The following is a 27,436-nucleotide window of genomic DNA, read 5'->3' as shown; positions in this document are numbered from 1 at the left end:
TCTGCAAAAACAAAACAAAAAACCCCTACAGAATCTCTATAAATGGCCCATTTTCCCCTAAAATGGTTCCCTTAATTCTTAAATGTGCATGATTTATTCTTTTCTGATATCTGTAAACTAGAAACTACTTGTACTTAAAATAGCCAAACTGACAAAAAAAAAAAAAAAAAAAAGCTTTATGGTTCATCTCCATGCACATATTAATTCAATAATCACTGAGCTATTTTTTTTTTCTTTTTTTTTGAGACAGAGTCTCGCTCTGTTGCCCAGGCTGGAGTGCAGTGGTGCAATCTCGGCTCACTGCAACCTCCACCTCCCAGGTTCACGTGTTTCTTCTGCCTCAGTCTCCCAAGTAGCTGGGATTACAGGTGCCTGCCACCACACCCGGCTAATTTTTTTGTATTTTTAGTAGAGATGAGGTTTCACCATGTTGGCCAGGCTAGTTTCGAATTCCTGACTTCAAGTGATCCGCCCACCATGGCCTCCCAAAGTGCTAGGAGTTCAGGCATGAGCCACCGTGCCTGGCCAAGTTAATTCTTTCATACCCTTGTCAGCATAACCAAAGCCATCAACACATGATTATATTCCTGGATTACTGAAATATGTAATTGCTATGCAATTATAAAAGGTAACTTGCATCAAGATGATGTCATATCTTTCCCCTCCCCCATTTCCAGGGAAATCATATACTAATAATAGATAAATGAATAAGTTTCAAAGTATATACTCAAGACACTACCTCATATATCACTTCTAGATCTAATTAAACTGTACTCAGACAAGGTAATACTTCTATTTTCCAAGAAGTTTCCAGAGGTGAAAAGCATGATTCTCTGTATAAGGTTTCTCATTTGCAAAACGAAAGAACCAAAATAAATAGACAATTGTCACCTATCTTAGGTTGTAAAATATTATCTCTAAAAGAGGTTAAACAAACAAACAAACAAACAAACAAAAAATATACTCGTGACCAAGCAAGTTCACTTCTAGGAATGAATCCTACAGATTAATTTGCACAGGTCCAAAATGATATGTACAAAAAGGTAATGACTGCAGCACTGTTTGGAAACAAACTGTCAGCAGGATGATTAAATAAATTACGGTATATCCATACAAGGGAGTGCTACACCGACACAGCAAAGAATAAGGAAGCTTCTTAGGTAAGTACATAATAAACTCCAAAACATTTTTGACTGGAACAAAAATAAGTATAAAATATTGTGTATAGAATGCTACCATAAGCCTAGAAAAAGGAAAAATTGGGGGTAGAGAACTCTGGGTTTTATTATACATGCATACACTATCTCTAGAAGAAATACAATGAATTGGTAATACTAGTTGACTCTGGAGTAGAAAGCTGGATTACTGGGCCGGGCGCAGTGGCTCACGCCTTGTAATCCCAGCACTTTGGAAGGCCGAGGCAGGCGGATCACAAAGTCAGGAGATCGAGACCATCCTGGCTAACACAGTGAAACCCTCTCTCTACTAAAAAGACAAAAAATTAGCCGGGCGTGGTGGTGGGCGCCTGTAGTCCCAGCTACTCAGGAGGCTGAGGCAGGAGAATGGCATGAACCTGGGAGGCGGAGCTTGCAGTGAGCCGAGATTGCGCCACTGCACTCCAGCCTGGGCAACACAGCAAGACTCCGTCTCAAAAAAAAAGAAAAAAAGAAAAAAGAGAAAGCTGGATTACTGATGGAAAAGAAAGCAGAAGACTCTTCATTCTACACTCGTTACAGAGCAAAGGGAAAGGCTTTCTCTGCACTATGTAATACACACCCATCAAAACAGCACAGTGAGAAGGAGTACAGACTGGACCCAGGCATCCTGGGCTCAGGTCCTATCCTCTGCCTCTTCTTAGCTATGTAACTTTGGTGAGTTACCTAATCTCTTTGTTCCTCAATAGCCTCATCTGCAAAATGGAGATAATATAATAGTATTATCTCCTATATAACTCCACTTACAAGGTGCTGTTTAGGTGACTAAATGTAAAGCACTTAACACAGAGCCAGGCACACTGTGATTGTGCTCTCAACATGCACCACTATTTTGTGCCTTTTGAATATTAAGCCATGTGACTATACTGTCTCTTGAAAAAGTAAAAACAAACAACAAAGATGAGGACAATAGGAACAGCCTATTTTTTTTAAACCCAAAGAATCTATTACTGCTTTAAGACAAACCCCTTAACTACTGTTTCCTTTAAGAGGCTTCTTGGTAGCTGAAGCATGAGGCAGTGGGTGAACTCCTACAGGGAAACCACCTTAATGAATTCCAGGCATTCAGATTCAGTTTTCAAATATGTAGTTTGGCCTAAACAATGGCATTTATTGAGCTTTCTTCTCAACACTCGTACACTACATTTTCCTGTCCTTCTTCATCCCCTCCCTCCCCCAAGGACAGGAGAAAGTTTCTCTCTAAAAATGCAATCCCTTTTCTCATTTATTAAACCCATCTATGTCTTTCAGTTTGTGATTGCTGTTCTAGTGGTGTATCAGATGGATTTCCATCATATTAAATAACTGCCTTTTTTACTGCATAATTCACGCAGAGCCTAGAGATACCAACTCCAGAAGGTCTGGTGTTTGAATGTGGGCAGGGGAAGGCTGGTGATAAGAACTGCACAGCACATGCACAAATAATTGCCTAATATTTTAGAGTTTACCAAACACTTTTACAGAATTCACCTGAGCTGACCTTCTCAAATGTCCTGTGAGAGTCTGTATTATATGATGTTTTACACGGAAGTTAGGAGACTTTAACAAGGTTATGTCCAGTAAGTGGCTAAGTCAGGACTAAAATCAAAGTCTCCTGACTCCAAATTCTGTGCTCATCCAACTCGACTGCACTATCACCTTGATACCAGTAGCAAACAGGTTAGGATAACATTCTCTTCCTTCCAGGACCTTCCTTTGCATGTCCTTCTGAGGTGTAAAAACCTGCACTCCAGCTTGGGCAGAGTGAGGCTCTATCTCTTAAATGAAGGAGGAGTATGAGGAGGAAGAAAAGGAAGAAAAAGAGGAGGAGAAGGAGCAAGTGTGGCATTAACAAAAGAATAGGGAAACTGATCAATGGAACAGAATAGAGACTTCAGAAAAAAATCCACATAAATATAAATCAATATTTGACAAAAGAGCAACAGTAATACAATGGAGCAAAGGCAATCTTTTCAACAAATGGTGCTGGAATAACTGGACATCCAAGTACAAAAAAAAACCAATCTCGACATAGACCTTACGTCCTTCACAAAATTAACCCAAAATGGCTTACAAGCCTAAGTGTAAAAAGCAAAACTACTAAACTCACAGAAGATAACACAGGAGAAAATATAGACAATCTTGGGCATGGCGAAGGATTTTTAGATACAACACCAAAGGCGTGGTCCATGAAAGAAATCATTGAGAAGCTGGACTTCATCAAAATTAAAAACTTCTGCTCTAATAAAGACACTGTCAAGCGAATGAGAAGACAAGCCACAGACTGAGATAAAATTCACAAAAAATATATCTGATAAAGAACTGTTTTATCCAAAATAAAGAACACTTAAAACTCAGTCAGAAATCAAACCAACTGATGAAAAAATGGGCAAAGGACCTGAATAGACACCTCACCAAAGATAATATAAATGGCAAATAAGCATATGAAAAGTTGATTCACGTTGTATGTCATTAGAGAAACACAAATTTAAACAACAAGAAATACTACTACATGCCTAGTAGAATGGCCAAAGACTGGAACACTTAACAATGGCAAATGCTGGTGGGGATGTGGAGCAACAGAAACTCTCATCCATTGCTGGTGGTGGAGTTGTTTTGAAAGAGTTCAGCAGTTTCTTGCAAAACTAAACATACTCTTACCTTACAATCCAGCAATGGGACTCCTTGTTATTTATCCAAATGAGTTGAGGAACCTTATTCATAATTGCCAAAACACAGAAGCAATCATGACATCCTTCAGTACATTGATTCAGAGATAATCAATGGAATATTATTCAGTGCTAAAAAGGAAATGAACTACCATGCTATGAAGAGACATAAAGGGACCTTGAATGTATATTTCTAAGTGAAAGAAGCCAATATGAACAGGGTACATACTGTATGATTCTAATCAAATGACATTCTGGAGAAGGCAAAACTATGGAGACTATAAAAAGACAAGTGGTTGCCTGGGGCTAGAGGAGAGGGAGGGATGAATGGGCAAGGCACAGAGCATTTCTAGGGCAGTGAAACTATCTAGTATGAATAGTGGATACATGTCATTATGCTTTTGTCAAAACATACAGAATATACAACACCAAGAATGAACCCTAATGCAAACTATGGACTTTGGGTGATAAAGATGTGTCAATACAGATTCCTCAATGGTAACAAATATATCACTGTGGTATGGGATGTTGATACTGTGGGGGCAAGGTGTACATGGGAATTCTGTACTTTCTGCTCAATTTTGCTGTGAACCTAAAATTGCTCTAAAATTTTTTTAAAGCAAAAAATTATTTTAATTTCAGTTGTCAAAGGAACTTCTAAAATTTAGAAACTTTCAGGAATAAGCACTCGTTTAAAAATTTGACAGGATTATTTTCTGAAGATCACTTTTGTCTGTTACGGTTGGCTACAGAATACCCTGTAAGGATGAGAACCAAGGACACATAACTCGAGCTTCAGATGTGGCTATCAATTCTGTCCCTGTTCAGCAGAATTACAGGCCGTCTCCTCCTTGTTCTAGCCACCTGGCTGGAAAAAGGAGGGTCAGTCCTCACACACTGCTCCACAGAATGCACCCACCTGTCACATGTGGTCTTGCTCCTACTGACAGAGAGGAATGTTCCCCTAAGATAGTTCACAGTAAGGTATTAGTTATTGCCTAGAGAGAACAATGCTTAAATACAAAGAAATGAGAATTTAGTAATAGAAGTTTCAGCTATCAAGCAAGGTCCAGTGGGAAAGATATTAGGGGCAGCAACCTCTGCCTCCCTCTCATATCACAGTGTGCAGCTGCTAGACCATCCACCAGCACACCTCCATCCCATTCACATTCCCACGAAGGATCGTTTACTTTCTGAATCCAAATCATCTTTGCCCTGAGGCAATATTCTTCGTTTTAGAATGCACACCAGGCATGTTCCGGCCTTAAGATCTCTGTACTTCCTGTTCCCTCTGTTGAAAATGTACTTCCTCAAACACCCATGTGGCTTGTTCGCTCACGTGGAAAAAGATTACCACTGAGCTATTTCTGATTCCCTTGATTACCCAAAGCCCAGCTTTTAAATTTCTCTAACTTCAGGACTCATGGATCACCGACAGATTATCAGAATGTTAGCTGGAAGGGGTGTCAGACACTACCTGTCCACTGGTTCCCAAGTTGTTTGGCTCATCGTTAGAATTACCCCAGAAGTTGTGTGTGTGTGTGTGTGTGTATGTGTGTGTGTGTGTGTGTGTGTGTGTGTGTGTGTGTGTGTGTAATCAACAAAGCTTCACAAGCTCTACCTCCAGGAATCTGGTTCAGTGGATCTGAAGTTGAGGCTCAGGAAACACCATTCCATTCTATTATTATTATTATTATTATTTAGAAAACAAAAACAGAGAGATGAGATGATGTTCCCAAAGAGTGATTTCAAGGCAGAGAAGACCCTCAGATCATAAAACCAGGGTAGAGAAGATCCCCAAGTCAAAGGCCCTTCCATTTTATCTGGCATTAAGTCTAGGTTCTCATATGCTAGAGCTGAAAGTAAGTGGAAAAATAGCTTAAGTCAAATAAGTTCCTTTTTCTGTCTTTGGACAGGGTGAGGCATGAAAGTGAAAGGATATGGCATAGTGAGAAAAAAGGATTTTCATTCACATCAGTTCTGTAAAAACCTAAAGTAGTTTTTTAAAAAACCTTTCTTAAACCCTTAAAGACATAAGGCTGATGGACGGATGTACACCTGGTACCTCAATATCCCCTTGGGAACTCATAAAAGAGAAGAAAATTCCCAGGAACCTTGGTGTTTTTATAACCCACAGGCTGGATACTCTTTGGTGACTTTTGACAGTTATAATCTTAGATGGGTCACAAGTTATTGCTCTCGCCAATTCCCACCAGGGCTTGCTACATCACTGTTCAGCAATTATTTGGCTTTTGTTACTATAACAATAAAAGGATAAGGCTAAGCCAGAGCCTGACTCACCACAGGAGTCATAACAGGAGAACCACAGGGATGGTGGGGGGTACCAGTTCAGCCAGCATTCCACTTCAGCACAGAGCTGAGCACAACTTGAGGAAAAAAGGCTTCAGAAGACTCCAGAGCTGGATTAACCTCATCTTCTGCCTGGAACACTGTCATTCTGGACAGAGTTAGCTATGGTGACTAATAACAAGTGCTTTACCCTGTTATGTCATCAAAGCTTATCCAAATATGACCCAGACAAAAGCTGATGTCAGTTGTTAGCATCTACGAAAATCTCCTATATTAAGATTACTGATTTATTCCTAGTAAGTGATGTATCCTCAGAGGGAAAAGACAAATGTTCTTGAACCCTAAATCAGACATGACATTGCATTCCTTGATTCATTCACTCTTATCAGTCTGGAATTACATCTCAAAATCTCTACCCTCAGCCAGCAGAAATAAACTCTTCTAACTAGTCAAAGAAAAATTCTCATGGTACATAAAAATCAGTAAAAAGGGAAGGAATGCAGGAAGCGCAGAAGAACGTGTGACCGCAATACCCAACGCATCAGAGTCACACCCAACCATTTACGACCTCTCTGTGAAGCTTGTCACAAAGCACAAGACCATCAGCTGACTAGGGTTTGTTTTTTCTCTCTACCCACTTCATTCAACCTGTCCAACTGCTACATTTTCTATTAAGTAGCATCAGGGTAGAGCGGTTTTCACACTGTTTCCAGGAGCCACAGGCAGTGAGAAACATTCTTTCCACTCCTACAAACCTGCATTACACTTACTTTTAATGACCTTTTATTATACTCTTCAGAATTCTTTGGTCTGTTGCCTTAGCATATCTCTCTCTAAATCTGTAACTATTTTTATATTTCCTAGTCAGTAATCCCAACTGCTATAAATAAAGACTAGTCATAAAATCATGGTGAGCTTATCTATGTGAAGCAGCTCACCAGGGAAAAAATGCACTCAAGTTTCTGTACTTACTTTCTTGTTAAGTAACTACCACAATCTAAGGAGTTCCCTTTTTTAATAGAACTATCTCATCTAAAAATGTATCTAAGATGAATATCTATACTCATTTAGAATCATCCTGGTGATTCTAAAGCAGTACAGAGAATTTCTTCTGAAATCAAATGTCAAGATATGAAACTGTAAAGCACAATTGACTCTGAAGTGCTCTGTTTCAGTTCCTTTTCAGTGTGTAAGGGGTATACTCTAAAGACATGGCAAGTTTTCTCTTGCCACCAGAGCAACAATGATTCACAGATATGTTTGGCAAGTCCCAGATTTCTCATATAAACAGCCCTGTGGATTTTGTTTGCTAATTTGCCGGGAAAGTTTGAAAAACTCAAAAGTTGTTGACAGCTTTGCTATAGTCAGTATTTTAAGAAAGAGGATTGGAAGCAATTATTTGAGGATGATACCATATACCTGGCATCATATTTAAGAGTCACTAGATTTTTTTTTTTTTTTTTTTTGAGATGGAGTCTTGCTCTGTTGCCCAGGCTGGTGTGCAGTGGTATGATCTCGGCTCACTGCAACCTCTGCATCCCAGGTTCAAGTGATTTTCCTGCTTCAGCATCTCAAGTAGTTGGGATTACAGGTACCTGCTACCATACCCGATTAATTTTTGTATTTTTAGTAGAGATGGGGTTTCACCATGTTAGCCAGGCTGATCTTGAACTTCTGACCTCAAGTGATCCACCCACCTCAGCCTCCCAAAGTGCTGGGATTACAGGCATGAAAGCCACAGTGCTCAGCAAAGAGTCACTAGATTTGAAGGGAGTTTTAGCAAGGAATTTTTACTGACATGCCATTTAAGACGCCTCTCATCAAACTTAGTAGTTTTTTGTTGACGCTAGAATTTTGTGAAATGAATTGAACCCCAACATCTGCCTTCATAGAGGTTGGGGGGAATGGAAATGGAGATGCAGAGGACAACTCCTATCCTGAAATGTGTCATGCTACATGAACCACAATGAGACGATCAACATGTTTCTTTCTGCACTGTTCCCGTCTGTTTTACACTGTGGCTGTCATCACATATATGACATGATTCTATTGTAATTGGGGAATCTTTCTCTTCATCTTTTCAGTTACTGGAACATCATGAGAAGAAGAAGAAGAAAAAAAAACCCTGCTTGTCAGTGTGCTGAACTAAGAAGGCCACTTGGAACGACTGAGTTAAGATATCAAAGAGCAAAAAGAGATTGGAAGTCTCACCTACTTGACTGCCACATGACTTGGACAAACAGATAACTCATGAGCACTCTGGAGCCAGGTCCTTCAGTGCAAGCGCCTGTCAATAATTCGCTTCTACCCACAAGTGGTCCAATTCCTAAAGAAGTTCTGGAAACCAAGCACAAAACTGCAAGTAAGCAATGTTTCCAAGATTGTAGTAAGGAGAATAGAAAGTGGGTGAGGTCTACCACAGTACATCATCTGACTAGAGATGGATTCCAGTTAATTGACAAATATATGTCATCATTGTACAAAGTTCTAAAAAAAATTCTCAGTACTACAGAAGTAAATCTAAAGGAAGTTAAAATAAGGAAAGAGGATAACAGGTATGAAAATGTTAAAGTTTAAGGTGTCACTTTGAAGGTGAGAAGCAGCAGCTCATATCAAAAATGTTAGAGGTTTTTAAAAACTGGCCCTGCATTTTATTTTCTTATGTGGACATTCACTCCTCACCTTTCATCCTAAATAACTATCTGGGGATCTAGAATTCTATAGAATAACAAAAATAGGGAATACAGAAGGCCCTACTACTACATCTAAGAAACTCAGAAGAAAAAAGAATTTTTAAAATAATCCCAGCAAATTACATAGTTTAGCAGTTGAGAGTGAGATTAAGAAAAGCCCGGAGACTGGCCCAGGGTTAGAGGCTCCTGGGCAGGACCCAGGGCTAGGGATCAAGATTCAGATAAACTTGAGCGTCACTCCGTTACTCTCTCCTATATCACTCAGCTGCCCTTTCTTGATAAGAAACAGATAAAAACAGATAGTATAAAAGTGAAATTCTTATCTGAACACTCAAATGTATTTTTCTAGTGTACCATATCATTACCTCCTCCTCTACAAACAGATCTCTTTAACTGAATGAAGAGCATGTGACCTAACACTTGTAAAATAAGTTCCTCACTTCTCTCTCACTCTCCAGCCTACCGTGCGCTTACACTGTGATGGACTACATCCCATTTTATTAAGTTTCCTTTTTCTTTTTTAGAGATGGAGGTCTCACTCTGTTGCCCTGTTTTATTAAGTTTCTATTTTAAAATGACAAAGATTTTTACATGATAAAAACTATATCCTGATTATTTTTAGCCAAACTAAGAAACATACTTATGGGATAAACAGTTGATGAGACATGTTAATTTTGAGAAAATTTCTGTAAGAAAAAAATATTTTAAGTGAATTTATTTTATTATTATTATTTTTAAAGAGACAGGGTCTTGCTCAGTTGCCCAGGCTGGAGTGTAGTGGTAAAATCACAATTCATTGTAGGCTATAACTCCAGGGCTCAAGTGATCCTCCCACCTCAGCCTCCCAAGTAGCTGGCACCACAGATGCATGCCCCTATGCCCTGCTAATTATTTTTAAATTTTTTTGTAGAGATAGGGTCTTGCTATGCTGCCCTGGCTGGTCTTGAACTCCTAGGCTCAAGTGATTCTCCCACCTCAGTTTCCCGAAGTGTTTGCATTACAGGTTTGAGCCACCATGCCCAGGTTAAATGAACTTATAAACTCGCTTTTACACTAATCATTAACCTTTAGCTCTCCTTACTATCTATCTATGGAAGAATTTGGAATGAAATGTAATTCTCAAAACAGTTTTTTGTTTTTATTGATATGCAATAAAATTCTTTACAAATAGTGTTTCAATTAAGTACCACTAATAATAAAATTAATAAATTCTTCCAAAGTGGATGAAATAAACCAAAAAGAATATTACAAGTATGCTATTCTTTTTAGACAAGCTCCATTATTAAAAGTTGCTGTTCATAACATCCTTCTCATGGAAAGGGTCTTCCAGAGGAAGACTGGGTCTCTCTGACCACCCTGCTGCCAATTGGAAAAGCACAACCACCTGGTCACCATGCAGACTATGAATTGAGAATGCCCAGGCCTGAGCCCCGTCTACTAACTGTGCTGGTACTTCAGGACTGCACCTTTTTTTCCTGATAATTACTGGGAACAGCTTCATCCAAGTTTCAAGGGACAAAGATGTAAACATTTCTTATGAGTTGGCTCCAGCAGAGGTAATGAAAAGAAGAAAACAGATGGGTAGTGGAATCACCATAGTCACTAAAAAATACCCATGCTTACATCTTTTCTGTAAGAGAAGGGACTTGACTCCGCACACCCACCAATAACCCCATTTCTCTTACTTAGAAGCACTTACGAGAAACAACTTTCAGATCAATACAATTCTATCTCCTTATAGTACACAGTAAATTAAATACAAAATTATGTGAGATTTTGAAACAGGACTAAAGTTTCAAACCTGTTGTCGAGTTCCGTGTGGTCAGTGCTCCTGTCTACCCCGGCGTGTTTTTTAATCTTTGTGCATAAAAGCGCCCTGCAAATCCTCCCAGCACCAGGAACGGCATCACTCACACATCTGGCAGAGTCTTGCCAGTTCCCTGGCTGGTTTGTGGTCTTCGCTGTGCCGCCACACATCTCCTGAGCGGTTTAATGTTCTTCCGGTTTATCCTGACCATCAACATGGACTTGGAGACAAATCCTGAAGTTCCTTTGTTATGTGAGGAATATTCCGTAATGATCAGCAGTTCTAAACAATCATTTCACTCCCTTTACAGTATGTAAGAAAAGCTACCTGGCAGCAGCGCACTAATTTCCCCTTTCACAGGTTAAAAAAAAAAAAAGGTGGAGCATTCATCTGTTACGTAAATTAGGCCTGCCAATAATTTAGGAAGTCAGATCCATCTATCACATCATAAAACACGCTGTCTGCAATCCTATTACAAACATAGACAAGTCCTACTTTTGTTCCTAAGCTTACACTCCAGTTAGCAAAGACAAGACACTTAACAGGTTGAGCAGCTTGGACTGACTCACTCCATCTGTGCTCCCTAGCTGGAGATTATGTAGTAGTCGATTAATTGGTCACAAGACCTGTTCATATGGCTCTGGGCAATGCAGTGGCTTGCCTTCAGCTGCAAGGTTGCTCTGACATTGGCCACACCACCCTCTTAATGGCTCTCATGTGAGCCAGTGTCAGCTGACAGGTCTTAACTCTGCAATCTTGCAAAATTCTACCCACAACAAGTGAGGGATGGTTACCCACAACAGCCAAATGTAGGACTTAATGTATAGATGACAAGGGGAGGTGGGAAGCAGATTAGGGATGTATCCTTGCTTTAATACAAGAAAAAAAAGTAATGATAACGAGCAGCCATAAACCCTCGGAACTCTTGCACTGAATTCCTAGGCATATTCAAATGAGAAAGCCCAACCTGAGGACAAAAGCAGCTCAATTTTGACTTCTGACACTAATATTCTTCATCTGAAAAAGGAGAACAATGCTACAGAATCAACAGGATTGTGGGTTCACAAAGAAAACATTTATCTTTTATTAGAAATAAAAATCAAGATCCTTGGAATACAGGTCAAATCTTTACACACAAAACTACAAGGGATTGCCCCAATTCTTTTCCTTTTCTTAGTCCTGGAATTTGGTGAAGAAAACATTAATGGATTCCTAAAATCTGATGAACCTTGTCTGGTCCTTGGGCTTCAGCAATTTGTAAATGTACCTTTGTACTAGGTTGCTGCAAAAGTAATTGCGGTTTTTGCCATTACTTTTAATATATGGTATCCATGCATTTCACTCCACAAGTGTGAGAAAAACTAATGTCATGGCAGGGCCTTCAATTACCTTCAGACATTCTTATATATATAATCCCTAAAATTCCTTCAACATGAACTCAAAAAATAGCTGAAATTCACCCTCTCCTGAGAAATAAAAATTGCAACACACGTATGACAACTTGAATTCTCTGTGGCACATGCTAAATTGATAATATCAAGATAAAACCAGATTAGAAGAAAATGAATTCCTTTTCCCAAGAAGAACACATTTTGAACTTAAAACTTAACTGCCATAGCCACTGATCATGAGTTCTTTCTTCCCACAAACTGCCTTTAAAGTCAGTTTCTCTTTTTAACAGAGAACCAAAAGATTACTTATGCAAGCACTATAAAAAACACTTGTAGATCATGCCTATAATTGCAGTATTTTGAGACGTCAAGGCAAGAGGACTACTTGAAGTAGGATTTAAAGACCAGCCTGGGCAACATAGCAAGACCTCATCTCCACAAAAACTTAGAAAATGAGCCAGGAGTGGTGGCATGCACCTGTAGTCCCAGCTACTCAGGAAGCTGAGGTGAGAGGATCACTTAGCTCAGTAGTTCAAGGTTGCAGTCAGCTACGACCGCACCACTGCACTCCAGCCTGGACAACAGAGAGAGACCCTGTCTCCAAAAAAAAAAAAAAAAAAAAAAGTGAAAAAGTGTATAATACTTCTCTTATGATACTAACTAGATTATAAATTCTTTGCATATTAGTCTGGGTCTTGACATTCATTTTTGTACCTCATGCAGGTCCCTTATCCATTTCAGATGTCCAACAGATACTTTCCAATTGGTTTAATAACACTAAATATTTGCATTAAAACTATGATATGGGCCAGGCGCAGTGGCTCACGCCTATAATCCCAGCACTTTGGGAGGCTGAGGTGGACGGATCATTTGAGGTCAGGAGTTTGAGACCAGCCTGACCAATGTGGTGAAACCTCGTCTCTACTAAAAAAAATACAAAAAAATTAGCCAGGTGTGGTGGTGGATGCCTATAGTCCCAGTTAGTCAGGAGGCTGAGGCAGGAGAATCGCTTGAACTCAGGAGGCAGAGGTTGCAGTGAGCCAAGATCGCGCCACTGCACTCCAGCCTGAGCGACACAGCGAGACTCCATCTAAAAACAAAACAAAACAAGAAAACTATGATATGAATCTAACTGTCACAAGCAGTGTGCTTCTTTCATAGTCAGACAGTCAGATGCATACAGTCTGATCAGGAGGTTGCTTGTGCACTCACACTCCATTTCTCCCTTTCCCTCATTTACTACAGCAAAAGCTCCCATAGAGGCTTTTAATATCTTGTGATTGCTCCAATCAGTGAGACCAACATGATATCTTAACAGAAAGGATTTTTAGATTTTTTTAAAAGTGAAAATGCCATTTCCTCTGTTACTCGGCTAATAAGCCTTAATTCCACAGTTCAAAATCTGATAAAATGTAGTAAAGTAGAAATGAAAAACAAAACCACAACTATTATATTTAAAGGGGGATGTCTCTATATGACTTCAAATTTCCTTATGTTTAAATAGGAGCTCTACAATTTCTTCAGTAAGTGGAAAAAGCAGAATTGTACCATCACAAACACTCTTCTGAGACATGAGAGCAACTCAGAGAGTAACTAAGAGGAGGTATGTGTAGATCTTTTATGCTTAAGAGTCTGTTCTCTCCCTCAATCCAGTCTCCCTTTTTTCCTCAATCTTTTCTTTCCTAAAATGGAATCATACACTTATAGAGGTATTCACACTGTTATTCATTATCATGCTGGGTGCCTGCTCTTAAATATTAAATACTATGCATATTACAATTTATCATCCACCGTATTTGTAACCCTACACATGGCCAAGTTATCTATTTCCTTTCTACAGTTCATCCATGTATCATAGAAAATAATTCAGGTTATCCAAAGTTTACACATTTACAAAAGTGTCTGCAATCACTGACTAGACTCCCACATCCCACATGCAGTTCAATAGGTTATTGACTGGAGCTGCTGCTGCCACCGCTGCTACTTTCACAATACTGATGAACTTTTTCTAAGACACTGGAAGGGAGGACCACAGAAGTATGAAAGCATGATGAATCCATGTGGTATATGTAAGGAAGGGAGACTATTACTTTAATTTTTTAAAGCTGCTATTTGTACTGTTTCCAATCTGATATGCCAGGTATTAAGTGGTCCTACAGAAGAGTGCCAAGTTTAAGAATCAATAAATAGCACAGTATCATTTAGATCATCAAAGGCAAATATCTGGTACTCAAGACCTGTTTTCTCTGTGGCCAAAATCTCTAATCAATCACAACTCTGTCTCCTGTGATGCCAGACTCCTCTCCAAAACCTTCGGATGCAGTGCTGCCAGGACCCACCTCCAATTCAAGATTTGACATCTGAGAAAAAGCCCATTCCCAGGCCTAATTTAGAGTTGGGAGAATTAAAGTCATGAAAGTTTCTAGGTAAGTATTCATGCATTTCTGTAATTCCTTGACGTTACATTCTTCACATGATGAAAAGCAATGATCATGATATGTAATGAAAAATTAACTCAAAAGCAACAATTGAGAAACGTAGTCTGGAGGAGAAAAATCTAAGACTTAATACAGCTCCCTAAAAAGTCCATTCTAATTATTCCCATTTAATGAATCTTGCAATAAAGAATCTTTCTCTTCTCACTATGTCCAATCTTGAAAGAAAAAAAAAACACAATCCCTCTTTCTCTGATATTCGCATTACATTAATGAGAAAAAATGGAGAAATAAATACAGGACGGGAGGGAGTGGGGGAGGTTTAAGATCCACAGCATCACAACTGATCCTCCTCTTTATCAGGGTAATTCCCTATCTTCCATAATGCCCTCTCCTTGCACAAGAACAAATGATCACAAATCTTTCTACCAGAGACTTCAAAGCATGGTCCCAGAAAGACACAAAAAGGTTATGGGATGCTGTTTCTTGATCCCAGTACTGGTACTGTGAACACACAGCAACCCGAATATGTACACTGTTTTGTATGTTATAATTCAATCAAAGTTTATTCAAAACAAAATAGGTCCTCCTCCTAGCCTAGAGCAAGTAGATTAAGGTAAGGGGGTGTGAAAGCTTTTTTGAACCAGTCTACTTTAGGGGAACGGGCTTTGGAGACAGATCCAGGATCGGAACCAAGTCTGTCAATACTTTGCTGTTTTCAGAAACGTGACCATGGATAGTTCCTAATAGCTAGCTAAGCAGCAGGCCATCCTCACAATACCAGTTCAGTGTGCGATCAAACAATAACATACCTACCCTAAGGCCATCTAAACTCATCTGATGAGCTCAGTGCTAAGGAAATTTGTCAATATGTATAAATTCAGTCATATAGGGTAGAAAATACTGGTAGTTAGGTAGATCCACTGAGTGCTCTTTTATGTGCCAAGCGTTGTTCTGTGTTTCATTTAACCACAGGAAGTAGGCAGTAGTAATATCTTCTCTTAACAGATGAGGAGAATGAAGCACAGGAAGGTTAAGGACCTGGCCCAAGGTATATGATTTCTCAGTGGCAGAGCCAGGCCTTAAATCCAGGCATCCTTGCTCACAAGCGGGCCCACCCTGCTCGTCCTCATACCACGTCTGCGCCTGACCACTGGGACAGATCTGTGAAGGAGCAAAGGAGGAGGCAATTGGATATCACTGACTGATAAGTCAAATTCTTTCTTCTACATCTCATATTCTGTGCCACCTAAAATGTTTAGATTCTCACTAATTCGGTCCTCTGAGGACAAGGCCCAAGTCATGTGCTTTGTGAGTGACTAAGTATCTTGTTGGACACCTTGCCATGAACCCTGCCCTGCTCACTCACCCCTGTAAACAATCCCTGTGCAGAAGCCGAGCACACCAGCCCCCACCGCCTCCCCAGGATTCTGCTCTGCCCTCTACTCCCAGTCCAGCACTTCAGCTAGGGACAGACTCCTAGCAGAGTGAAAAAAATATATATATATTTTAATCCATACAAAGTTAGCTTAAATATACAATAAAAATCAATCAGTATTATTGTTTTGATTTAAAATGTGGAACTACCTGGGAAATAATTTAACTTTCAGATCCAGATCAAAGTTACATGGAAATTCAGGAAGATGTGTAGTTCCTAATTATAATCTAGATGATTTTCTACTCCCATGTCTCCATACTTTAAAAAGCAAAGCATTTGGCACCCAGAGCACAGAGAAAAGGCACCCAATAACTCAAAGAATCAATGAATGAGTGGCACATCTTCATAAAATCTGTGAAACATAGAAAATTCTTATGTTAAATAAAAAGAACGGGATAAAAATTGTATATGCAGTTTGATAATAAGTATGCTTTTAAAAACTAAATGTAGAAAAAGGAAATATCAGAAAACAGAAAAAAGAAAGGGTAGAAAAACAATATCAGAATGCTTTTGAGTAGCCACGATCAGAATGCTTTTTAAAAATTATTTTATATTTTTGAATTTTCTAATAATAGGCATGTATTATTTACAAACAATGGGTAAAACTATTTTTTTAAAAAATTCTTGCCATTAATGGTCACTTGATGTCCTTAATCTGTAATAATTCTGCAAGCTTTATTTCAAGAGAATTGTCAGAGGCAAAACAATCTCTGACAGCTGAAAGGAAAAGCAAAGCACTCACCCTGGAAGGGTGCAATTCGACTCACACTATTTTTCCTTCAACATAATTGCTATCATTAATATTTATAAAAACCAGCAAAAGTATACAGCCGTAGCCATTACCCTCTTAAAGTATCTTAAACAAAGCTTCACAATTTCCCTTCATTTGGAAACTTTGCTTAGTACCAAGCAGCAATGCAATATACATAACAATGAGAGGAATTTCTGAAGTACACATATTATACGTTGTTTTGAAAAAGTGCTACTGAAAGGCTATCTGACCAGGTACCAGCATCCAGACAATACAGAGATAAGGAAAAGAAAGTGAAGGCTCCAGGAAATCCCCAACCTGATAAACGAAACAGCGAAACAGTGGCCCAGAAGAGCTACAATAAAGCTGTGTTTGTAACTATTTCATATCTAAACGTTTACACCAAAAAGAGGGGGCCAGGTCAGGCCGGCAGTGTAACTCTCCACCCACAAGAAAAGGCACTGCGTATCTATTTGTCTCGGTAAAATGATTCAACCTTCCTAGAATCAGGGAGATAACTGGCAATTTGGACAAAGACTTCCATGACTTTTTTGTTTAAAGTTCCAATATCAGAACTCAATCTACAACCTGTTTTCCTTATGTATGATTTTTACAACCCATCCCCATGATTAAATTATAATCATAAAATCATTAATTCCCCTGAAATCAACAGCAGCTATGGGATTATTTTTAAGACAGCCAAAAGTTAGAAACACATCAGCAACAAAATATTACATAACTTTTAAAGTTTAACTTTAATTTCCAGCCAGGTTGTCACTAGCATTCGGACCTATGAAAGGTATCGGTAGTCCAGAGCTGCTTAAGAAGTTGGAAGCTGAGCTACTGGGTTGGGGCCATCATCTCAGTAATCATTCACAGATCTCTCATTCTCTGCAAATCATGTGATCAGGACACCGTGTTATCAAGTAAGGTAGAAGGTGTCTGGAAGAGTTCTTGCAGAAATTCTTATTTAACACATTTGCTTACTCTACCTACTTCACAGAAAACTGCTCTATGGTAGTGCCACTTTTCAGTGCTCCCAATCTCCACATCGGAACTAAAATTATTTAATTCATGAGACGCATGTCTGAAAACTACCTAGCAGATAATTCTTGGCTATCTCCAGCTCCCTTCCATTTGGACGTGCAGCCAGAACATAACGAAGTCTTCTGTTAATGCTTTGGAACTTTCCGTTGCTGAAGCCTGGATTCCTCAGCAGGCAATGCAGAACTGTACAAAGTCCAGTCCCCTAAAGTGCTGTCAGTATTGAGAAGCAGCAGCTCACATGCCCAAAACTACTACTGACAATTTAGCCACCTCATCAGCATGAAGGTAAAACCTTCTCATTATTCTGTACCTTCTCATATGCCTTGCACTAACCAACTACACACCTATGTCCCACACTAGACTGGTCTCTGTTTTCCTGGAGAGGAATGTTTTTGTGAAAAGGCTTCTCTCACATTTACAACATTTTTAAGCATTTATAATTTTTAACATTTGTAACATTGAGATACAACTATTTAACTCACAGAGGAATAAAAAATCCATTCAGGCTACTGTAAATGGCATCATACAAATACATATTATCATTGCCATTAGGGTAATTCTGGAATTACTACGAGTTATTCATTAATCTGTGTTATAATTACATAAGCCACCAAATAGGATTAAACAAAACAAAGAACATCTGACATTCTTCCAGTTTACAAAGGCATTTCATTGCTTTTGTAGAATAATTTATGAACTCGCTTTTACAACGTGCTATCTAAAGACTTCAAACTCCACTCATTTCATCTTTTCAAACATTTCATGTGCCAGACCCTGTTCAGGATGCTGATGATACATGAACCAAACCCCTGCCACCTTTATGAAGTTTACATGATAGTGGCAGAAGAAAATCAATAATTCAGAAAAATATTCAGTGTGCCAAAACAAATGGTGAGTGCTATAGCAGAAGATGAAGCAGGGGAAGGGTAAGCAATAGGGAATAATCAGTGGGAGGGAAACTTACCTAATTATCCATCTCTTATATGGAGAGTAAAGACTTGGATTAAGAAAAACTCTAGAAGGGCCAGGTGCGGTAGCTCACGCTTGTAATCTCAGCACTTTGGGAGGCCGAGGTGGAAGGATCACTTGAGTTTAAGAGTTTGAGACCTGCCTAGGCAACAGAGCAAGACCCTGTCTCTATAAGAAATTTAAAAGTAATCAAGCATGGTGGTACATGCATGTCATACTAACTACTCAAGAGGCTGGGGTGGGAAGATCACTTGAGCCCAGGAGTTTCAGGCTGTGGTGAGCTATGACCACACCATTGCACTTCGGCTTGAGTAACAGGGCAAGACCCTGTCTCTGAAAAACAACAACAACAACAAAAACTTAAACAAAAACAAAAATCTCTAGAAGCTTTGGTCTTTCAAAGGCTGTCAGTGTAAACAGTTGTAAACAGGATAAAGAGGAAAATTAAATTAGTGTGTCAACAGTCTCAAAGCAGATGTGGTGATGGAGTAACAGGTCTCCCAAGGTATGGGAGAAGGTCTTGCCAGAAGGCCCTCTCTTCTCTCAACACTAGTGATAGGAAGGCTGGGCAAGAAGTTTTCTCTGGAGCCCGTGGCACTCCTGGCTCCCTCTTAACTCCTGCCAGTGGAGAGACTGCAGCTTCCATCACAAATTCCACTGCTACCACCGTAATCCAAGCCTGGTGGATCTGGGGTTTTGTTTGTTTTGTTTTGTTTTGAGACAGTGTCTTGCTCTGTCACCCAGGCTAGAGTGCAGTGGCAAGATCATGCCTCACTGCAGCCTCAACCTCTAGGCTCAAACAATCCTCCCACCTCAGCCTCCTGAGTAGCTGGGACTACAGGCATGCGCCACCATACCTGGCTAATGTTTGTGTTTTTTGTAGAGACGGGGTTCCATCATGTTGCCCAGACTAGTCTCAAACTCCTGGGCTCAAGCAATCTGCCCGCCTCGGCCTCCCAAAGCGCTGAGATTATAGCTGTGAGCCACCATGCCCAGCAAAGTCCAGTGTTTTGCCAGGACTACCGTAATAGCCTTTGTACTGGTATCCCACTCATTTTGGCCTGCTACAAATCCATTCAATGGAAGTCAATGTGTATAACAGAATAACAAAGTTAATGAGAATTACTAAAGGAAATCTATGGAGAGGTTAAGTTAGTGACAGTTCTCCTTCGGTTTTGGTTTGACAGGCAAAAATAGTGATACCTACCCAAAATATAGCTAAAATTAAAGGTTTCCCATGCAATACATTTATTGCTGGTAAATTAAGTGAGAAAGACTCTTAAAGTGCTCTAAGAGTTCTAATAGCCACAACGACTAAGAAAGCTGCTTGGGAGTTGACAGAAATCAATTTAGGAGAAGAGAAAGCTGGGAATGAAAGACTGGGAAAGGATATCCAGCTCTGAATCAGCAGACTCTCATTTCTCTGAGTCAGTTCCTCATGATCAGGCTGAGTACGAGGAACTCAGGAGACGCCAGCCATCAGCGCATAGTCACCGTCAGCAGGGTCCCTGCTGAGAGAGGGTGTCATACCAGGGAATAGAACCTTCGATGAGAAGGCAAGAGCTAAGTCTAGTTCCGGCCTAGTCATCCACTACCCATGTGACTTTGGGGAAAGACACTAGACTCTCTGGGCCTCAGTTTCCTTAACCATAAATGGACAAGGATTGTTGGAGATGTTAAATGTGAGCATTTGAAAGTCCCTTTGAAAAACCATAAAACTCTAGACAAATGCGATGTGTTAATTTTTATATACACAAGCCCGAAAGTACTCACTGTCCTATTTGAGTTGCTAAGCTCATAGATGATTGCACGGTGTTTATAGAACATGAAGCCAAGATAAGTAACTCTGGCCACAATGATACCTGGCAAATAATGATTTTACCCAAGAAGGTCAATCACCTTCCCACCCCATCTTCCCTCCCCCAAAAGCATAGCCAATTCTCTGGTAGCTCCAGGCAATTAAACACTCTGAGATAGACTCATCACAAAGTTCCTTGGGAACAATGAGGTCTAGAACAAACTAGCGCAACAGTTAGAAAATTATATCTGTGAAACAATTATCTTTCAAATTAATATCAGGTATTCTCTCTTCCACTCATAAATCCCCTTTCAACCCCCCACATATCCTCAGTCACATCAATTTCCCCTTCTAAAGTACCCCTCATTTAACTTTACAAACTGAATCCTCTAAGTTCTTTTAGGACCCAAACCAAGGGCCATCTGCTCTATAAAAACTTCCCAAATGGTCCCTTCCTGAAAATGTTTCAATATTTGTAATAGGAAGACAGAATGGACTCTATAAATAACGCCTCTGAAGGATCCTCTACCTTTCTTGTAGCTCAGAAACCTCCCCAACTACAACCATGGTTCAACTTTTCCCTTGGCTATACTTTGGAACAACAGTCACTGTGTCTACACATTGCCACCAACCACGGTTTAGGGCAGTGGTCCCCAAACTTTTTTGGGACCAGGGACTGGCTTTGTGGAAGACAATTTCTCCATGGACTGGGGGTGGGGGATGGTTTCGGGATGAAACTGTTGCACCTCAGGTCATCAGGCATTAGATTCTCATAAGGAGCACGCAACCTAGATCACCTGCATGCGCCGTTCACGATAGGGTTTGTGCTCCTGTGAGAATCTAACGCCACTGCTGATCTGACAGGAGGCGGAGTTCAGGCGGTAACATCAGCGATGGGGATCAGCTGTAAATGCAGATGAAGCTTCACTGGCTTGCCTGCTGCTCTGTGTGGCAGGTCTGTGGCTTAGGAGCTGGGGACCCTGGTTTAGGGAAGAATACCTGCAAGCCATGCACAATTCCCATAACAGAACATGTGTGGAAGTGGTGTTTCCTCAAGGTAACTTTGGATCTGCGATCTTTAATAAATAATTTTCAAAGTTTAGTGCTTTAGCTGCTATTAAAAAGGTATTAATCTCTCCTTACATCTCATCAGATACATCAGAATGTAGATGCCAGTTAGGAATTCCTGAGCCAGATGATGAACTTCGAGGACATGGACCACACCTTTAATTTCTTTTGTGTTTTGCTTGTGCAGTTAATACTAACACTGAGCAGAGATCAGGCAGTTAGTAAGTGGTTCTTAAACTAGCTCCTTTTAAATGAACCTCTTTTCTATCATATTTACCAAGGCTGCCTTGCAAATAGCTGTTCACCTAAGTTCTGAAAATAGTCACTCTCTCAGGGACAACAAAACCTCATTATACCACGGCTCGATGTGACATAGATTCAAAAGCTCCTTTGAGAAAGAATTGCACATTTAAAAATATGACTGCATTTGATTCGTCCAAAATCCAAGCTAATGCTAACCCTGATACCAATTCTTAAAGGGATTCAGTTATATTCCATCCAGGAGAACTGACATAAATGTTGACTTCATTTTATTTATTATAGAAGAATTTCCCAGGAAAATGAATAAACTTCTGTTAGCAGAAGGGTGTTTAGTACTTATGACAGTAATCCTTCTATTTGCAAGGGATACATTCAGGTATACTAACAACTTCGAGAGGATTAATGTAACTGGACCCAAGACTTTTCTTTAGAAGTGTATCATTTAATATAATCATTTTCAAATTATTCCATGGAAATCCAAAATATCACTCAAAGAGACAGTGCTGTTCAACAGAAAGATAATATAAGCCTCAAATATAATTTTAAATGTTCTAGTACCCATATTTAAAAACTGCAATAAGAAACACGTGAGGTGCTCGCTTTGGCAGCACATATACTAAAATTGGAACGATACAGAGAAGATTAGCAGGGCCCCTGCACAAGTATGACATGCAAATTCATGAGGTGTTCCATATTTTTTAAATACCTAGGTGACAGGTTGATAGGTGCAGTAAACCACCATGGCACACGTTTACCTATGTAACAAACCTGCACTCCCTGCATATGTGCCCTGGAACTTAAAAAAGATAAAAAGAAAAACACATGTGAGGGGTGGATGCGGTGGCTCACACCTGTGATCCCGGTACTTTGGGAGGCCGAGGCTCCCTTGGGAGGATCACTTGAGTTCAGGAGTTCAAGACCAGCCTGGGCAACATAGGGAGACCCTCTGTCTATAAAAACAATTTTTTTTTTAATTAGCCTGGCATGGTGGCACACTTGTAGTCCCAGCTGCTTGCGAGGCTGAGGCAGGAGGTCTGCTTGAGCCCAGGAAGTCAAGGCTGCAGTGAGCCATGATCACACCACTGCACTCCACCCTGGGCCACAAAGCAGGACCCACAAACAAAAAACAAGTGAAATTAATTTTAGTATTTTGTTTAATCCAACATATACAAAATCTTAATTCAACATATTATCAATATTAAAAATTAACTTTCTCACAGAATATTTCACATTCTTTATTTCATTCTAGGTCTTCAAAATCCAATGTGAATTTTATACTTAGAGAATGTCTCAGTTCTGGCTAGCCATATTTCAAGGGCTGACTAGACATGTGGCTGGTGTTTACTGAACTGGGCAGCACAGTTCTAGACAACTCTTTACATAAATCACAATAGTAGGGCACAAGTATGATTTGCCTCTGTTCCATTTACAAACCCCACCACAGCAACCAATAGAAGGGGTATGAAACCTAACCCAGTGGCCAGTAGGAAAGCTTGGAAGGCTGGAATCTGAGTGTCCAGAATTGTCAGTGAAACCTCAAAGACAGTCAAGAGGAAGTTGACCTAGTTCCACAAACCCCCATGCAAACAGAACTGAGAGGAATCATTACCTCTATTTATCAAACCATAAGTAAGCTCATTCGCCAATCTTAAATGTCATAATAATGAAAATCACATGATAAGGGAACCGAAAACTGAAGAATTATGAGATAATAAAGACAACTCTGGAAGTATAACATCCATCAAACTCTGTAGAACAAAACGCATCTTATAGCAATTAGTAAAACTGGAGCAACTCTTGACTATTCACTCCTGTCCTCCCCTCGTCTCCCTAAACCTAATCAGTAAACAAATCTTGATTCTTTCTCTGCATCTTTCCATAGTAAAATGCTGTGGATCCTGTAACTGAAAAAGTACACTGTATCCTGTGTAGTAAAGAACCTGCCACTCATGTGATACTTTGCATAGGCCTCTTTATACCTGCTTTTACATCTGGACATTTAGGATTCCAAAATCATGTCTCAGGGTTCTTGCAATTTCTGGAAATTTGCGCAGACAGCTGCACCTTGTCGGCACACTCCAATTGTCTTTATCAGCACTCTGGGTCCTCTGACCTAAGTATCCCTATACCACCCCCTTGAGCTCAAAGTTCCCATGAAGGGTCTATCCAAAACCAAATGTGTTGTTCTCTGCCTTCTTTGATTGCCCTCATTTCTACCTTCCCCCATTTTCCAGCAAGACTTTGACTACACCCTCTGATCTTTGCAGCTGTAATTATTCCCTGCAGGCCTGCCCTCTGACTTCACACAATCTTCCAGTCCCTTGATAACTTCCTTTATCAAACCCATCCTGACTTCACCTGTTGATCTTGCAAAGCCAATAAGTCATCACTTTGATTCCCTACCTCATTCTATCCCTCAACTGGACTGGCCTCCAAAACTCATCTTAGGGTGAAGCCACCCATTTACCTTCTCCATTCTAAGGCTGCAGAGTGCTGCAGAGGGCTTCTGCTGTGCAGTCCATTCTCATTCTGTGAAGCAGTTATGTTCTATAAAGTCACCATGACCACTGAATTAGTGAATACCGAACCACTGCTTCTAGGGGGAAATAAAGGGTTAGGTTCCTGAAAGCCTCTGATTACAATATTTTCATCAACAGATTAATACATACCTTGGTTTATAGTGTATATGTGTTTCTGCTAAAGATACCCTATTTAATGTACATTGTTGCTTCATTAACACTGAACTCAGAGCCAACAGCACTATTAACTCCTGCCTGAACAAAGCTTACCTAAATATACTGTCTCTGTAAGGCACATCACAGCTCTTACAGTAGGACCACTAGACAGCACTTCAGCACTATACACAGGAACTCAACAGTGCCATTACCAAGAAGAAGCAAAAAACAAAATAAATAAATAAAAAGCACTAAATTCACTGTGAAAAGGACACTTGTTTATAGCAGAAGAGCTGATACAGGACAGCAGAGGGTTATCCTGTTTGACTTCAGCTGGGAACATGCATGTAAAGTGACTCAAATATTTTGTCACTCTGCATATGTCCATGAGTGACCATGAAAGTGCTGAGAGTATTGATTTTGTGGTTACAAATTTTGGTAGGTAGGTGAATTTGCTAATAAGGAATCTGCAAATAATGAGGACTGTACTTAGTACCTGATGTGTGTGGGTGTGTGTTGAGACAGAGTCTTGCTCTGTCTCCCAGGCTAGAGTGCAGTGGTGCAATCACGGCTCACTATAGCTTCGATCTCCTAGGCTCAAGCAATCCTCCTGCCTCAGCTTCCCAAGTAGCTGGGACTACAGATGTACACCACCCTGCCCGGCTAATTTCTCTAGATCTCCATTCTCTGGATCTCATTGTCTGTTATCCCCTAAGGACAGTGTTCCTGATATCAGCTGCCCCTACCACCATGTTTTACCTATTTTCAAGCCTTCTGTATATGTCACGCTTGCACTCGAGATTCCTGATGTACATAACCCTCAGACTGCAGAATGCCAAATGTAGAGAACACACAGGAAATGAAACACTGGGTCATTACTGACAGTCTTATCGGACCATCTGGGCAGGGAGGGATTACCCTCTGTTTTGGCATTCCGAAATAGAATTTCTTGCACATCAACAGTAGCTGGTTGTAACTGGTAAAATTTCTGGTATTACAAACATACCAACGTGAAAACTCTCTTAGGATTCTCAGTGCAGGCTGGGCACCGTGGCTCATGCCTGTAATCCCAGCACTTTGGGAGGCTGAGGCAGGTGGATCACTTGAGGTCAGGAGTTCGAGACCAGCCTGGCCAACATGGAGAAACCCCATCTCTACTAAAAATACAAAAATTAGCCCCAGGCATGGTGGCAGTTGCCTGTAATCCCAGCTACTCAGGAGGCTGAGGCAGGAGAATCACTTGAACCTGGGAGGTGGAGGTTGCAGTGAGCCGAGATCATGCCATTGCACTCCAGTCTGTCTCAAGAAAAAAAAAAGATTCTCAGTGCAGAAGGAACATCTAAAGACTAGAGTGTCTGTAGGCACTAAAAATAAAAATGAAGTTATAGAGGGGATTGGAAGCAATACTGCCTGAGAGAGATGAGCGAGAAATCACAAATTCCCATCATAAAATTCCACCTTCTCATTTATTGCTACCCCCTCCTCCACCGACCTTGTTACCCTCACCCCTCTCTCTCCATTCCATTAAATTAGGTTAGGTTTTCAGAAAACTTTTGAATTCTAATCATGATAACCTGGTGTTTATTTTTGGAAAATCACCTGCAAACAAGATGGGAAGACAAGAATTTTGAAATTATGAGCACAAATATAAAAACAACTTTAAAATGTGTATTTAGCATCTAACTCTCCAAATAAAAAGATACAAATCCAAAAAAGTGCTAAGTGAAAAAAAAAAAGAAAATTAAAGGTATCTACTACTAAGCTTAGACACCTAAATCATCTAACAAACCTTTATTGAGCACTTTAATAATTCATTTTATTTTACATTTTATTTTAGAGACAGGGTCTCACCGTGTCACCCAGGCTGGAGTGCAGTGGTGCGATCATAGATCACTGCATCTCGGAACTCCTGGGATCATGTGGTCCTCCCACCTCAGCCTCCTTAGTAGCTAGAATTACAGGCATGCATCACCATACCCAACTGATTTTTAAAATTTTTTGGAGAGATGGAATCTCATTATGTAGCTGGTCCCAAACTCCTGGCCTCAAATGATCCTCCTGCCTCGCCTCCCAAAATGCTGGGATTACAGGCGTGAGCCACCATGCCCAGCCTACAGAGCACTTCTGTAAGATCTCCTTGTGCCTACTTTTTGGTATACAGGTTGAGTATCCCTTATCCAAACCAAAATATTTATTAGAATAATGGCTATAAGTTAACCTGGTTTTTATAGCATGGCCAGGATTTATTAATAGGATATTAACAGGATCCTACAGTTTATTATAGGATTCATTAATGTATTTACAAATATTCCGAAATCTGAAAAAACTCCAAATCCCTCAAGGGATCAGAAGTGTTTTGGATTTGGCATTTTTTCAGATTTTGGAATATTTGTATATACATTATGAGATATATTGGGGATAGGACCCAGGTCTCAACATGAAATTCACTTGTGTTTCTTTCATATACACCTTATATATACACAGCAGGAAGGTTATTTTATATAATATTTTTAAAAATTTTGCATATGAAGCAAAGTTTTGATTGTGTTGGGACCATGATGCATAACGTCAGGTGTGGAATTTCCCACTTGATGTGTCATATCAATGCTCAAAAGTTACTCCCTAGTATCACTCTTGTATTACTCCAAATCTTTAATGGCTTTAAACAAAAGAATCACAGCAGTACAGCAAAGCTCTCTCCCCTTTTCCCTTGGGTAAGGCATTGTTTCACCTAGAACACATCCACCACTGCCAGGACTTAATCAGGCCACTACAACCCCTGGAGTTGGGAAAAAATGGACTCTCATTGCTTTTAGTCAGAAACTACTCTGATTTTGGAGCAGTTCAGATTTTTGGATTAGGAATACCTAATCTGTACTGTCAGCTCCTGTTACACATGTGGTAACACAGGAATAGGGAGCAAACCTCCAT

At 40.0% G+C, this 27,436-nt stretch overlaps 1 protein-coding gene and 1 non-coding gene across 9 annotated transcripts in view; one reads left to right on the top strand and one right to left on the bottom strand.

The window, feature by feature from the left end:
* FNIP2 (folliculin interacting protein 2) overlaps positions 1 to 27,436 on the bottom strand; it is a 137,293-nt gene that overhangs the window by 87,864 nt on the left and 21,993 nt on the right. For 2 of the 8 annotated variants that reach the window (XM_030917698.1, XM_010383121.2), the window contains exon 1: positions 10,667 to 11,250. The exons of the other annotated variants lie outside the window; for them this stretch is intronic. In XM_030917698.1, the coding sequence (XP_030773558.1) occupies positions 10,667 to 10,842 (176 nt within the window). In that variant the 5' untranslated portion in view covers positions 10,843 to 11,250. Of the gene's footprint in view, positions 1 to 10,666; positions 11,251 to 27,436 lie in introns of those variants that run through there. 8 annotated transcript variants of the gene reach the window in all.
* Positions 22,423 to 22,529, top strand: LOC115896325. Its single transcript, XR_004056207.1, has one exon. It is a non-coding gene; the product is annotated as a U6 spliceosomal RNA (small nuclear RNA).

The sequence above is a fragment of the Rhinopithecus roxellana genome, chromosome 2, assembly GCF_007565055.1.
Source record: "Rhinopithecus roxellana isolate Shanxi Qingling chromosome 2, ASM756505v1, whole genome shotgun sequence".
Lineage (NCBI taxonomy): Eukaryota > Metazoa > Chordata > Mammalia > Primates > Cercopithecidae > Rhinopithecus > Rhinopithecus roxellana.
Note: the sequence above shows the minus strand (reverse complement) of the source record. Positions and strands in the feature narration are given on the sequence as shown.